At 43.5% G+C, this 14,502-nt stretch overlaps 2 protein-coding genes across 5 annotated transcripts in view; one reads left to right on the plus strand and one right to left on the minus strand.

Annotated features, from left to right (window-relative positions):
* The window catches only part of VPS9D1 (VPS9 domain containing 1), a 287,723-nt gene extending 284,649 nt beyond the window's left edge, over window positions 1–3,074 (minus strand). The window contains exon 1 of the mRNA XM_078671009.1: window positions 2,857–3,074. Within this exon, the coding sequence (XP_078527135.1) occupies window positions 2,857–2,958 (102 nt within the window). The 5' untranslated portion in view covers window positions 2,959–3,074. The remainder of the gene's footprint in view (window positions 1–2,856) is intronic.
* A 341-nt stretch (window positions 3,075–3,415) lies between these two features.
* Window positions 3,416–14,502, plus strand: part of ZNF276 (zinc finger protein 276) — a 300,147-nt gene continuing 289,060 nt past the window's right edge. For 2 of the 4 annotated variants that reach the window (XM_078668236.1, XM_078668239.1), the window contains exon 1: window positions 3,416–3,849. In XM_078668236.1, coding sequence (XP_078524362.1) covers window positions 3,612–3,849 — 238 coding nt within the window. In that variant the 5' untranslated portion in view covers window positions 3,416–3,611. The remainder of the gene's footprint in view (window positions 3,850–14,502) is intronic. The other 2 variants (XM_078668237.1, XM_078668240.1) reach the window with 1 other exon arrangement.

The raw sequence follows: 14,502 nt of genomic DNA on the forward strand, positions 1-14,502 counted from the left end.
TGTAATATCTCCTTAGATGTGCAACCCTCTCAGGTTCAAAGCCTACCACAGTATAGAGCTACATTTCTTTCAGAAGCTGTCCTGCCGTTACATACCGTACTAATACCCAGACCGAGCAGCCCAAGAACAGTGCACCAAGCCATTATTTAATGAAATGTAAAATATAAGCAAATGTATTAAGGTACTAGGAAAGGTGGCCTGCTTTTAGCAGAAGATCAAATACCTATAGGCTGGTCTAACAATTATCTTATTATTTCCTCTTTGCTGATCTCTCATTCCAATACCAGGGGTCAGCCCAAAAAGGAGTTTGCAAGGTTTAGTGATACCAAGAACGTGGACATCAATAATCTCCATGTCAGAATGTACTTCCTCCAATCAATCCGGACTCAGACTTCAACCAATCTACAGTCCTCTATTTTAACTGTCTTTCAGATATGCTTGGTGATCTAGCACCATTCAAGTACTAAATAAAAAGACTAAACCATTGGTTCCCATGTTCAATAAGGGTCTCCTTGAGAAAAGGTAAGCTCTGAGATTGCTGGAAAAACTACTGAGACAATTATCTTTCGCCACCAACCTTGCTTGCTTTAAAACTGCAATATCTCTATAGAAAAGCAACAACTTCAATCCAAAAGCGACTAACCTTAGATCCATCATCCAAAAACCAAAGCAAACAACTTTTTGAACTGGCCAGTGCTGCTTGCAATACCCACAAGTCAGTTAGATTTGATGACCTAGCCACAACAGTGGAAAATGTGCTCAGTTCTTTTATTCTAAAGTGAAATTGGTTAAACAATTACTTATAACTTTTCCGAACAACCAATCCAATCACATCACAACGTATAAATCTAAGAACACTTGGCAACTCTTTGACAAAATAGGGGAGGAGGAACTAATAAAGACCATCACAAACACAAAAGTCTAAAACCATTTTATGGATGATCCAGTTCCTGGCAATCTTACTACAGATCTTGCCATACACATGCTTCCATACTGGAGTAAACCAGCGAATCTCTAACTCACCCAAGTTGTGATTCCCGACTACCTCAAGACAGGACAAGCCAACCTACTTCTCAAAACACCTTCCAGAGATACAAATGACCTCAACAATTTTCATCCTATATCCGACCTTCCAATTCCTATAAAAGTAATCTAAAGATATGTAACTAACAAGACTATCTAACACATTCAAAACAACAACCTCTTAGATGAATATGTCGCCATTCAATCATGTCTGTAGCACTGAAACAGCACTGCTCCGTGTCATCAACTATTAACTTTGCACATTGGATTCAGGCAACTCCTGCCACTTGATTCTTCTAGACCCATCGGCGAGCTTCAACACAGTTAATCATGGCATGCTTCTTGATAATATAAAAAATTGGTTTGGCACTGAAAGGATGTTCCTCAAATGATGTGAATCATACCTCATGGAAAGTCCAGAGCCTAAAAATGAATTGTGCCTATCTAAACGTGTTGCCTTTACTCAAGGGGTACCTCAAGAATCTATCTTAACCCTGGCCTCATTTAACCTCCATATTAAACCTGTAGGAATCTTACTAAGAAACTCCAGCATCTCTTATCTTCAATATGCTAATGATACACAGCTATACCTAAAGGCCTCCTCGCCAAATGACATCTCCTACCTTGCCATCACCCAAGTATGGTTCAAGATTCGATTACTTCCCATCATTTAAAATGGATTACATCCACAACGGAATTTCTCCTTATTTCAGCATCTCAATCACCTCTATCAATACAATTGATATTCTCCACTGCAAACCTATCATTGCCAACAGTCACAAATCTCTAAGATTTATCCTTGACAAAAGATTCAATTTACAGTAACAAGTTAACACTATAGCAAGAAATGCATGCATTCAATTGCATCTTGGGAAATTGCCTTTTCATTCCGGAGCAAGATCTCAAACCTCTGATGACTCAACTATTGCAATTCTCTCCTGACTGGCCTTCCCAAAATTCATCTCACTTCACTAAAAGCAGCACCATAATTCTGTCTCTAGGGTCAAAAGAAAAGACCATATATCACTCACTGGCTTCTCGTTGAAGCCAGAGCTATGTACAAAACAACTTGCATCACCTACAAGGCCTTCACACATTTACTCCACATGATCTGGAAGCCAAGCTTAAGATTTCTGGTGGGTCAAGACCACCGGGGAATGCTGAGGGTTTACTTCTAGGAACCTGCCTTCAAATAGGCAGGCTTTATTTCCCAATCCTGTTCAGAGAGTGCAACCAGAGAGAACGCTCAGCCCATGCACCATTACCTCACGGGCAATATTTAACCGAAACTGAAAGCCCTTCTAGGAGAGACATGTTAGCTAATTTCTCTTCTTCCCACTTCACTAGTGAGCTTTGCCCTTCGCTGTTCCATGCCTTAAGGCTTACCCCTCTATCTCGATATAATTTGGTACCTTCCTAGCCTTACACGTTTCATTGCGCTACTCGATATTTATGACTATTATAATTCCCTTGCACAAGATTTATGACTGTTTAATGAATTAAACCTAACGTAATACTCGGTTTCTATTGTAAAGCGCGCTAACACCTCTGAAATGCCCACGGTGATCGGTGCCCTGAGACATACCTATTTACCTCAATATTATTTAGCACCTTCCAAGCCTTGCACCTTGTTGTGATTGCCACACACCTATGCTTTTATTCTGTTGCTACTCTAAAGCCGTCGGGTAATGACCACGCTGTATAAAAACCAAGTAAGCCTCTCAGAGCACACCGTTGCCTGTCGATACGCCGTGCTCTCATAATACAACAATCCCTGGTCCTACGCCCCTGCCCTCCACCTGGTCTCCCACTGCTTGGTTATCGGGTTGTCACCTTATCTCGGGAGCCAGCGTCCAGCTCGACCGCGCCATTAGCCAGCTTCATGGCATTCTGCAGCGGCTTCAGAGTCCCCTCGCCGGAGGAAGCAACTGCCATCTCCGAGACGGGAAACGACGGCCTCTACTCCAGCTCAGACGGCACACAAACATTGACGTACTGCGGGGCACCGGCACTTCCTTTAGGAACGCTGCGGGTAATGTTTACTTCCGGCCACTCAAACCTAGTTGTCAGAAATAGAAGAAGGGCATAAAGGAAATAAACATACTGGGAAAACTGTAAACTGTGCAAATGTAATCAACCGCAAATGATTACATAGACTCTAGTTATACTGGGTCACAACACAGACTAGTGGAGGCGGTCACCCAGAAAAAGTCAACATCATTGCATATTACTATAGTAGCCCACTGACATAAGGAGAGACACTGTACAATACCCTGCACTTGCCGGAAGGCCCAGCCAATGGGAAACTAGTTTGAGTTTCACTAGCCAATCGTAGGCTACGGTACAAAGATTCACCATCCAATCGAATCGCGAGTTTTTCCACAGCCAATTCAGGGTCTCAACACTTTCCCACCACTAGTTTACCTGCTTGTGAGCACCTGAAGACCACGGTTATGTGCCTTACTACTCTGTAAGTACCGGAAGCAAGCATATCGGTCTCATTAAGAATAAAGGACAACTAGTTTCAATCTCAGGTATCGGCTGTTAAGGACTTTTTTGGACAAGGGGGCGTCTTGGAGCCACCTCAGATGAAGAGGGACCGTCGTGGTCGGTTCTTGGCAGGCGGTCTTTCACGGAGACTGGACCGCCAGGTTGCCGCGGGGAAGCGGAGGGGCGGCGGAGGCCTGAACAGTACTCCATCCCCCAGGGGCCGAGGGGAAGGCCGGGCCGAGCAAGGGGCTCTGCTTGAGGAAACAGAGGTCCAGGGACCTTTAGGCTGGGAGGCTGCAAGCGAGCACTTCCTGGAGGATGGGGTCAGCGATGCAGGTGAGTCTAAAGGAAGGTTAGGTATATCCTAGAAGAAGTGAATGTTCTATGTACGTGTTTGTCTTCTCCATTAATACGCCGTTTCCAGGTCGCTGGTGGTTGATACTCAGTCACCTTCTATATTGCTCATCACATACCATACAGGCGTCGATATCTACCTTTGGTATGTGAGGCTTCACCCTCCTGTGAGCTGCATTGCACCGTCCGATTCCTAACACCAATGTTTCATGCCGTGAGTACATCCTTCTCTAGATATTCTGCTGCTTCTGTGTTCAATTGAAGCTTTTGTCCACGTCTTAATTTATTTGGTTCCCTCATCTGTGCTTTGCAGCCGAGGTCATCCAGTGGTACTTTTAGCTCCATCATCTACAGGCATGCACCTGCCAGTCACCCCCATTTAGCTGATGTCCAGTCCATCCCTCTGGTGCAGTTATGTTTCTGTGCCTTTAGCACCCATCAGGGGCTTATCTCATAGGTATGCACAGGGGCTGGCCGTATGGGTACGCACAGGGGCTGATCCTATGGGCATGCATATTTATTATCTTTGTTATGTGATGTGTGTCATTTGGATCTCATTTAACTTTGTCTAAAGTATCGCCTAAATTGAGTGGGCTCAACTTAAGTGATATGTACGTTTCTATCTAATATCCTAACATTTACAGAAAGTGTGTTGGTTCGCAGGGGCTCAGTGCAAAAATGACTTTTCCAAAATGCAGAATGTACGTTTATGAGATTTCTAAAATCACAACCTACCAGACGACATCTGAAATATAAAGTTGCATGTTCAGTTGTTTGCGACTTGTGGTATTTTGGACAATTTTAGCTCACTGGTAAAAAAATAGGCTTCTTTCTGTTTGGGCGTATGTGAACAACTATATAGAGATAGAAACAATAAAGAATTCAAGGACAGAGGTGAACGAGGAGACCGATAATAAAAGTTTGAACAAGCCATTACAAGAATGTAATTATACCAACTTTAAAGTTTGTAAATCACCTAAGTGATTTAATTAAGGTTGTGCTTATGTTTTGTTTAATTATGCTAACACTCAAAGTAACAATTTTCACTTTGGATATACCCTTTTCAGCCCTTTGCCTCTCAGTGGTTTCTGTCTTGTTCTTTAATGACCCTTCATCCCCTGGCTTCACTGTAGTTGTTAGGTGTAATGGCGGATACTTTGTTTTCTCATTCCCAGTCAATAGTTTGCCTCCAAAGGGAGCTGACTCTAGGGACACAGAACACATACCGTCTTGTAATTTGTGTGCTAGAGGGTCAAGGGGGATCTTAAGCTAAAACTAGATTATCATTGGATAGCTTTCAAGGAGACAAGTTATTTTTACAAAAACTCCTGGCACCCCCTTGGAGTGTTTTCTTTTCATCTTCAGTTAAGCTTCACACCTGTCCCTAGTGTATGTGCGTTGCTGTATTTGAAATGCTTTTGGTTTCTTTTATAATGCTCTAAAAAATAAATACATACATCACACCAATCAGGATTCTGTCAAGATCACAGCACCTAATCTGCACTTACTCATATAGTGGATGTCATACTAAAAAATGCTGGATCAAAATTAAACATGCCTTCTGATATTGCTTGATTTATCGTCTGCTTTTGATGCCATCAAACATGATAATCTATTGAACTTACTGGAACAAAGAATGGGCCCATCAGGGGTCGTACTTCAATGGTTCGCTTCCTTCCTTCCTTCAAAACAGATTCCTAAGAGCCAAAATGAATCAATCACTTTCTAAGTCCCATGCGATCACGCTTGGCATTCCTCAAGGCTCTGCTCTTTGTCCCATTCTATTTAACCTATCCCTTGAACCACTGACTTACCTCCTAAAATCTTCCACCACCACATGTACGCTGAGGACACTCAGCTGTATCTCAAAATCACCTCCCTAGAGTACATCATATCCCTCAACTCCATCTTGCAAACACACACCTGTAGCTCACGGTTAACCATCTCAAACTCAAACCGGCCAAAACCGAATTTCTTCTCATCTCCCCACCGAAACACAACCCAAATATTGATCTTTGGCTGAAACATCTTACAGCCCTCAAATGCCCGCCCCACATCATAGACTCTGCTAGATCACTAGGTATCACATTAGACAAACACCTTAATATGCAGAATCACATCAACCCAGCCATTACAGGAGCAAATCACCAACTAAGCATTCTGCAGAAACTCAAACCCTATCTACCAAAAGAAGACCTAAAACAAAAGGTTGAAGCCCTAGTATTACCCAGACTGGATTATGGTAGTGCCACACTATGTGGCCTACCTTGATACAAACTGGCCCCTCTAAGGGCATCCCTCAACGCGGCAGGCAGACTTGTCCTTGGATCAAGGAAAAGAAACACACACATCTCACCGGATCTAAAATCATTAAACTGGCTACTGTATGAGGCAAGGATCCAGCTGAAAATTGCCTGCATGATGCATAAGGCGTTAAACTTCAAATACCCCCAGCTACCTGGCTCACAAACTAGAACAATCAGGGGGCAACAGAAACTCACAAAGAGCGCTCACCTTGCTTCTGAAAACACTAACATACTCACAAAAAGAAAACATTGCCAGTGCATTCTCGGCAATTGCACCCAAGATATGGAACTCTCTACCACCAATGTTTGCCTAATATCCGCTACCTCCTCCTTCAAAAAAGAAGCCAAATCTTTTCTACTGAGGAAGTTTTTACCTTAAGACAATATACTGGTCTTCACTGATAATGTATAGTCAGCAAACTCACAAGGGGATTATCCCCTCCTATTACTTTCTTTCAAATCCCACAAAGACATTCTCCACCTCAATGAAATCTTGACCAGAATTCAAACCTGGTTCCATCGGAACCATCTCAAACTGAACCCAAATAAAACTGAAATCATCCTTTTCTCCCCCAAAAACAACTCCCTTCCCATTCAACTCTGGATAAAGGACATCAAAGCTCTTAACTGCCCGCTCTCCACCTCTAATTCTGTCAAATCCCTAGGCATCAGTATCGACCAGAATCTAAATCTCATCCCCCACATTAAAAATGCATCCAAAAGTGCGCTTTTCACCCTTCTCCACCTCAAGAAACTTAAACCATTTATTCCAGCATACGATTTCAAACTTGTTGTCCAATCGCTTGTCCTTTCCAGGATTGACCACTTTGGCTGGCACCCCTAAAATCCATCTTGCACCGATTAAATCTGTCCTCAATCTAGCGGCGAGACTCATCTCTGATTGTAAAAAATTTGATCACATCTCCCCTGTCCTCAAAAATCTCAATTGGCTCCCAATAGAAGGAAGATCCACCTACAAGATTACCTGCATCACTCACAAAGCACTTCACCAAAACACCCCTTCTTACCTTACAACAAAACTACACAAAGCTGGCTGCTCCAGGTCCCTGAGGAGCACAAACTCCCATGTCTTGATCCCACCCAGACTCAATTGTCAAAAGGCCCAATCCTGTGCGTTCTCTGGTAACGCTCCAACAATTTGGAACTCTCTCCCTAAGGATCTTCGCTGCAACCCCTCTTACCCTCTCTTCAAAAAGGAACTCAAAGTACTTCTTCTCAACAAATACTGGGGTATCTAATGTTACTGACTCTGACCATGTTCACTCCTTTCTCTTCCCTTGTCCGCTCCTCTTCCCACCCCCTCTCAATCCCTTCATTTTCTCACCCCCCCTCTCTTCACCCCCTCTCTCTCCTAACTTTTAATATTCACTTTCCACTTAATTTTATCTCTCTGTTTCTTTGCCCCTTATCCCTGTTGAATGCATTATCACACTGTAACTCTTTTTCGCTTAATTGTTAATTTTATCTCATTATGTTCACCATCCTTGTAAAGCGCTCTGATACTCTTGGGTCCAGTAGCGCTATATAAAACCTTTGAAATAAATATTCTAGACAAATCTGTGTTATATACTATTATACTTTGATTTGTTTGATTCTTTTTTTTTTTTAAACAAGCTTTATTTGTCATATTTCACATATATTGCAGAGCTCCAAAACCCCAGAGACAGCTGCACACATCCAATACACAGTAGCAAATGACAGTGACTTTTTATATTGAATAAACGATTTGTTTGATTCTTCACGCATGTATTTCCTGGTGTGTGTGTTTTTGTCAGACAAAATGTTACACTAGTCCCTGTCATGTAAAGCGCTCAGATACCCACTAGGGTCACTTTCGTGCTATACATAACTTTATAAATAAATAAATAAAATACTCTCCCAACATCCCCTTATTTGGGATTCTTACCGCAAATGGCTTAATCTCCAAAAGAATGATATCCTTATGGACTCAGGAATGGGTGTCAATGCTTGGAGCACTGTTCATAGAGGGCACACTATCAGATCACGACAGCTTTCTCCGTGCTCAGGGGCCCCCCCCCGACGTTATCTCTCCTCCATGCCACTGTCACCCATTACATCAAACTTCATTGGGCCCCTGATGGGATCGAACCTCCCACACATTAGTTAGTCCATGCCATAACCCTAATGGGAGAGGGGTGTCATCTTAATCGTTGGCTGTATAGGGGTATTTGGGCGCACTCTGGTACACTGTTAACTCCTCTCCGAGCTAAGTGGTCATTCAAGACGGAGAAGGAACTTACTGATAAAGAGTAGACCTCAATTTTAGAATTTCCTAAGAAAGTTTCCAGCAATGCCAAATTCAAATATATTCAGTACATGATCTTGCATAGAGCATATCTCACACCGCATCGCCTCAACAGCATATACCCCAATGCTTAGCTTTCTTGTCCCAGATTTCAAGAGGCGGATGCGGACCTACTTCATATGCTATGGGGATGCCCATGTCTGCAAGTGTCCTGGCAAATAGTAATTTATGCAGTGCAGAAGGTCACCGGTACGGCCGTGGGGTCATTGCTGGACATTTGCCTGTTGGGCCTGTATAAACGCCCTAAGAAACAGAAGGTCCAATGTAGATTCGCTGATTTAGCTGTGCTCCTAGCCAAACGTGCCATTGCAATGAGGTGGAAATCCACTTCCCCTCCTAAACCACTTACTTGGCAGACTGAAATGATCAGATGGAGTACTGCGGAGAGTGCAATTATTAGGCAAGAAGAACTCTGGGGTCTGTGTAGAATCCCTATTTCACTGGAATGGGATCAAAGGATAGAAGCCGTTAAAGCCATGGAGTTGCCAACTCCCCCGACATCTCAACCGGGCCTATGCCACCCACTTCTCCTACATCCTCATTGGCTCACCATCCAAAAGTAACAACTCTTCAGCCACAGAGGCCTTCAATTCCCTTATGCTCTCTTATCAGCTGACATCAGCCCACTCCCTATTCTTGTCCCAACCCAGGTAGCCCATGCCCGCCCACATATAACAATCATACCACTATTGATTATATCCTAGTAAGCAGTCAAATCAAATCAAAACCAACTTTATTCGGTTTTTCATAATTGTAGAAATCCCATAAAAGTTCATAAAATACATTTTATACAATTTTCTCAATTATTAAAACAGTTAAAATTTAAAATTTAGTTATTGCTATACAATGAAAAACAATTTGTATAAAAATCACTGTTCATGAAGTTATGACCATAGCATGCAATTTTACGATAGCTTCATCAGTCCTCTATTATGCAAACATAAAGGCTCGTCTTTGTTAAAGAATTAAACGATGGCGAATACAAAATTTAAGGAAGCGCGCCATCGCTTTTGCTATTATTTCGTCGTCCAGGTACTGAAGCGCCAAATATGCTGGACGGCATTGGCGCAGGCCCCAGTTTTTCAGTATGGGCAATAGCCAGCGCCTCCGTGGTATTGTATAAAATTTACAAAAAAGTATTGTATGTATGGTCGATTGTATCGAAACAGAATCACAAGGGCATGGGGTTGATTTTGATGACCATTCATTATGAGAGGGAAAAGAGACCATTACATGAAACATATTAAGTCTAAAACGTGTCAGCATCAAGTTTTCAAATTGAGTTAATCTGTACATCAAATAAGGTTCAATGGAAAACACAGTCTGAGCTAATAAGCCCTGTTGAACAGTAGGTTTCTCTATCTCTTTTAGCAGGCGTACCTGGCCCAAATGTGCCAGGCATCCTTTTTTTAGATCCTCCTTTGAGATCTCAGTTATTGATAATGGCTCTGTAAAAAAAATTTCATACCCTAAATCTGTTAATAAAGCTTTGACATATGCTAACCATTTTATCTTTCCACAATGATCAAGTGTCTGGATGTCTTGTGCAATTGATCTTGTTAGATGGCAGTGTTCAGTTACCCAAATTCGGCGCCACAGCATTACTGGTTGGGTTTTTATGGTGTCTGATAGGTAATCTATGCCCAACTCTAAATGACAGGCATAGGTGGAGGAACTCTTCGGTGCTCCAAGTAGGTATCTTACAAAAGAACTTTCTATTTTTTGCAGTTCGTCCACATTTGCAAGACCCCATATCCCAGCCCCGTACGTGGCGGTACTAACACATTTTGCGTTGTATATTTTTAACAGTTCTAATGATGGTCTCTGACCCAGTCTTTGTGCAAACGATTTTAATGCTGTAGTTGCTCTTAGGAAGGCCAGTTTCCTTGCATTAATCGCTGCCTTCCACTTACATTTTTCATCAATAACAATTCCCAAATATGGGTATGTTGCAGTTCTGTCCAGTACCTCACCTTTTACAAATAGACTTCTAGTCTTTGCAGTTTTTTTTCCCCGCATGCATAGTGTACGTTTTTTTTTACATTCAGGGTCAGGTTTAGACTCAACATGAAGGCACAGTATATGTCTAGTGCTCGCTGCAACTCAACAGGAGTTCTAGCTAGGATAACCGCGTCGTCGGCATATAACAGGGCAGGTATCTGCCGACGACCAATTGGAGGAAGATCTTTACTTCCTTCTAGCATAGCGGCCTCAAGCCCGTTTGTATACAGTGTGAATAAAAAGGGGGCCAGCACACATCCCTGTCTGACCCCCTTTTCCACCCTAAAGCTTTCTGTGAGTTGTCCTTTGGTCCCAAATCTTACTCTTCCTGTTGTTCCAGTGTATAATTACCGGAGGAAATCTACAACCGGGGGGTCAACACCCATTGTTAAAATGATTTTCCACAGCCTCTAGTGTATTACACAATCGAACGCTCCGGATAAATCAACATACACCATATGCAGCGCAGTCCCCTTGGCCTCCACGTATTTTCCTGCCAATAAAGACAGGTTTAATGCTTGGTCTACTGTACCTAGCCCCTCTCGGAACCCATATTGAATTGCCGAAATGATCTTCTGACTAGTTGTCCACTCCTGGAGTCGGTCGAGAAGAATCCGACCTGCCATCTTCCCGAGCGAATCCAGGAGCGAAATAGGTCTATAACAAGATGGGCAATTTCGGTCCCCTTTTTTAGGTCTCGCGCCTGCGATGCATATGGCGAAGCCATATGCATCGCGCCAGGCGCGATACTATAGTTGCGGAGTCTGCTTCCCAGGAGACAGAGACTGGCGCGCGCACGCTCAGGAAAGCGATCGGAGCCGGCCGCGCGCGCGCGTTCCCAATCTCCTGTCTCTCTGGCGAAGCAGCTGAGCCGCGATCTTTCTTCTTCCCTCATCGTCTCGAATCTTAGATGACACAGAAACGATCAGCACCAGCCGAGCGCAGTGTCACAGAAACCCCTGGATCCTGTGAAAATGCATCGGGTAAACAAAGATGCTGTATGATCTGTGACTCGCCAGTGGTAGCACGGTAGAAGCAGCGCCAAGAGGACAGCAACACTTCCGCCTCAGAGCGCAGTCTTTTTAACGCTGATTTATTTGTCTTTAGAAATGTATTCCCCCTGCCTCCCCCCACCCCTGTCGGGCCGCCTTGCCACGCCCCCCTAAACATGAAGTTTCATAACCTGGGAAAGCTTAAAATATAAGCGGCGCCAAGAGGTCAGCAAAGCTTCTGCCTCAGATCGCATATTTTTAAACGCTGATTTATTGATATTTAGAAAAAGAGACAGTTATTCCCCCGCCTCCCTGCACCCCCCACCCCGGCCGGGCTGCCTTGCCACACCTCCTATTCCTGGTACTGAACTTTGAGGGTCTGGGTGCATGCGCAGTGCAGGCTTGCCGTTTGCTCGGCTCTTTTAGCGGTGCGGGGGGGTCCGAGCTGCCGACATCAGGCACAACAGTATCACCGGCAACCGGAAGCAGAGCGACGAGCCCGGGTGAGCAGCTGTAGCCCCGCCCTGCAAGGGAGCCATGTGAAGCTCTTGAATCTGGGAGGAACGACTGAAGCAGAGTCTGCTGTGGGGGTGAGTGCTGGCTATGTCAGGGGGTGTATGGCAGGAGAAGAGGGGTGCACCAGCAGACTGTGTAACAAATCATTGATGAGTGATAGGAGGGGCTAGTTTCTGACATCCACTCCATAACAAGGCATTGAAATGAACGCAATAAAGATTGTTACTTCTTGTCAACGCCTATATAGACACAAGTGTGCACCTATTGGAAGCATATACTCACAACTCAGGCTGCCTAAACACAGACACACAGCAAACGTCATTAACTATTGACATCAGCCAGAATTCACAGGAAACAATGCAAAACCCAAAGTACAAATGTACATTGACAATAAAGTGATGAGGACCACATTTCTCAACGAAACATGCACAATAAAGGCATCTTCTCAGGAACATTCTGCACCATAAACATGTACAAGAAAAAACCATAGCAGAGTATTTATTGGCAGTAATCATCTAAGTAAACTTCGCATAACCTCCACGTGCTCTACTTCTGAATTATGAAACCAGACAGTCTCAGTAAACAGTTTCTCCCATGAAAACGTAACAGATGGATACAACCAATCAGTGGCATTGCATCACACAGCGTTGAATGCAATTTCTTTCTTCGCATTGACATTACCCAGCGTTGGTATCAATACTGCAGATTGCCGTGGCTAAAAGTCCTCACAACACAAATTACACTCGCATTTCTCTTCTTTATTCTTCCTTGGGCTGTATGATGAACATCCTTTTCTCCACATCATCATAACATGACAAGTATTTTGTCAATGAACAAAGTGATGAAACCCCCATATTCTCTACAAAACCCCATCCCAAACACACAGATGGAAGTATTTCTTCGTAGTCAAGCACTTATAAAGATTACAACATTTACATTACAACAGGTCCTTTTCTATTGCTATACATCTTGTATCCTCAGCCCTCCTTTTCAAACCATCCTTTTATTTATCTGTGTCTCCAGCCTTGAATGGAAAGTTAGTTTCCCATTCCACACTCCTTCACGGGACCTGCCCCGGCCACAAGCAAAGTTCTGAGCAGAACTGCTGAAAAAGAAAAGTGAGGTAATGGTACCCGTCAGACGGTGAGTAAAATACAATGTACTGCAGACACATGCTATGCAGGCAGTGCTACTGTCTCCATGCTGCTCTCTGTGTGTGTCATGTTGCATGTGAGGGAGAATGTGCACAAGGCTCTGCAAACAGGGCACTAGAGGGACCAAACGCTCGCTACACAATTGTGAGCTTGTCTAAGGGTCATTTAGAAGTGCACACCTCCTGGAAGTATCTTTTTGTTGACAGATCACAAAAATCTATTTGTCATTAATCATACATTTTATCTGTAAACCAGAGCAGTTCTAGGACAGATCCCCAGATCAGACTCAAAGTGTACATTATCACACACACCAATGTTGTTACACCGCATCCTGAAGGTGTATCTGCTCCCAGCAGTCAAGTGAAAGTTCTAACCTCCCGCATTTATAAGACAGTCCACAATGTCAGACAAACTTAAGTATCCATTGCATTATGCCTCTTCTTTGTAACTTCTGACCCTTATGCCCTTTCTAGTGGACTCAGCGTCTTCACACTATGTCTTCCTCAACCTAGACAACTCTACATGCCAGAACAATTCTCAAATAGGCAGAGTCTCTCCACATTGTGCCTTCCTCAGGTTGGCCTGCTCCCTCAGTGCCCCACCAGGAACTTGATGTTATCATCTAGGTGCCTGGATAACATTTCTTGATTCTGACAGACACAGGATCTTGAGGAACCACATGGCATCTCACACAGAAGCATGACAAGACCTGATCCCATAACAAGGAAGGAACCAGGTGACCCACAAGGTACAACACCTGTTCACCTCTTTTCCAGTACTAGCAGTGTAAGCGATGAATGTAGCACTGTACAAAAACTGCAAAGCTTAACAAAACCAAGGACATGCATATCAAGCCCTTGCAGAGCACTTTTTTTTAAAGAATATATATATATATATATATATATATATATATACATATCTATGCTTTTTAACTGTTCCCTAGTCTAATGTCAACCTGGTTCTATTACAAGAGTATGAGTCACAGAGACAAAGTTCTGCCTGCAGTTGATTTTCAAATGCTTGGAACAGACCTGTCAAGTTAGCAAAGTCCTTGCATGAATACTCGTCCAGTCCAGGTTTTTGTTAGGTCTCGACTATTCTATCCCGCAGGGATAAATAGACAAGAGTAATGTAGTTGAAACAAACTCTCTGACTAAGAGGATTCCAAGCCGGATTCCTCCCAATGCATGTTGTCTACTGAAGCGTTAAGCTTCGCCAGGCGCGCGCTTGGCCTGCTTATTCCCTCCCACTCCTGCTTGCTCCCCTGCTCCCCCTCCCCCACGCCTCGCACCAGACTACCATTTGCCGCACGCATCAGA

This window comes from Lissotriton helveticus, chromosome 12 (genome assembly GCF_964261635.1).
Source record: "Lissotriton helveticus chromosome 12, aLisHel1.1, whole genome shotgun sequence".
In the NCBI taxonomy this organism is placed as follows: Eukaryota; Metazoa; Chordata; class Amphibia; order Caudata; family Salamandridae; genus Lissotriton; species Lissotriton helveticus.